Consider the following 1,061-nt stretch of genomic DNA (forward strand, 5'->3'; position numbering starts at 1 on the left):
CCTCGCGCGCCGAGGAGAGGCGCCCTTTTGGAGGAACAGGCAGTGACAGTGCCAGAATAATGCAGGAGCTGCGACACAGGGTGCAGAACCTGGAGCGCGAGCTAGCGAGTAGAGAGCCCCACCGAATAGATCCTGAGCAAGATCACCACAGATCTCCCCAAAGGGGAGAGAGAAGCCCCCGACGGAGTCGCACCAGACACACACTGAGCTACCGGTCAGAGTCGAAAAGCCAGGGGGAAAGCATGGAGGCGCCAAAAAGGCGGCGTGACCCCCTGATTTATACCTGGCCCCAAATAGAGCTGACCACGGAGGAAGACCAGGAAGACGAAGGAGAAAGANCTGTCGTCCCGTAATCATGGGGGTGACCCCTTTCCACCACTCAATCCTCGAAGTCCAGCTACCAAAGCACTTCGATAAGCCGACGGACATGAGGTATGATGGTACACAAGACCCCCAAGAGCATCTGACGTCTTTTGAGGCTAGGATGAATCTCGAAGGGGTCGGGGACGAGGTAAGGTGTCGTGCCTTCCCCATCACCTTGGCGGGACCGGCAATACGTTGGTTTAACGAACTCCCCCAAGGCTCGGTGACGTTCTTTACGGACATTACCCGCGCCTTCCTCGCTCAATTCACCACGCGTATTGCTAAAGCAAAGCACCCGATTAACTTGCTTGGGATAACACAGAGAACCGGAGAACAGACCAGGAAGTACCAAGATAGATTCAACGATGAGTGCTTGGAGATTGACGGCCTAACCAACTCGGTGGCCAGTTTATGCTTGACGAATGGGTTGCTGAACAAGGATTTCAGGAAATACCTAACTGGCTAACCACCAAGCCCGTGTGGACCATGCAGGAGATTCAAAACGTGGCCAAGGAGTATATCAATGACGAAGAAGTTAGCCAAGTCGTTGCAACCAACAAGCGGCAGCCCGTCTACAACCATACCCGCCAACACGGCAACGGAGAAAGGCTTAAGGAACACTCCAAGGACGGAGTTCCGGCTAAAACCTCCAGGCCATTCCCCCGGGTTGGTAGGTTTACCAATTACACCCCCTGGCA

At 54.5% G+C, this 1,061-nt stretch overlaps 1 protein-coding gene across 1 annotated transcript; it reads left to right on the top strand.

Annotated features, from left to right (window-relative positions):
* LOC107607729 lies at positions 356-829 on the top strand. Its single transcript, XM_016309650.1, has one exon. It carries the CDS (start codon positions 356-358, stop codon positions 827-829), a length of 474 nt encoding a protein of 157 aa, XP_016165136.1.

The sequence above is a fragment of the Arachis ipaensis genome, chromosome B07, assembly GCF_000816755.2.
Source record: "Arachis ipaensis cultivar K30076 chromosome B07, Araip1.1, whole genome shotgun sequence".
NCBI lineage: Eukaryota > Viridiplantae > Streptophyta > Magnoliopsida > Fabales > Fabaceae > Arachis > Arachis ipaensis.

Excerpts from the sequence above, each read along its gene's own strand:
- LOC107607729 (XM_016309650.1), top strand. The coding sequence starts at position 356 with ATGGGGGTGACCCCTTTCCACCACTCAATCCTCGAAGTCCAGCTACCA.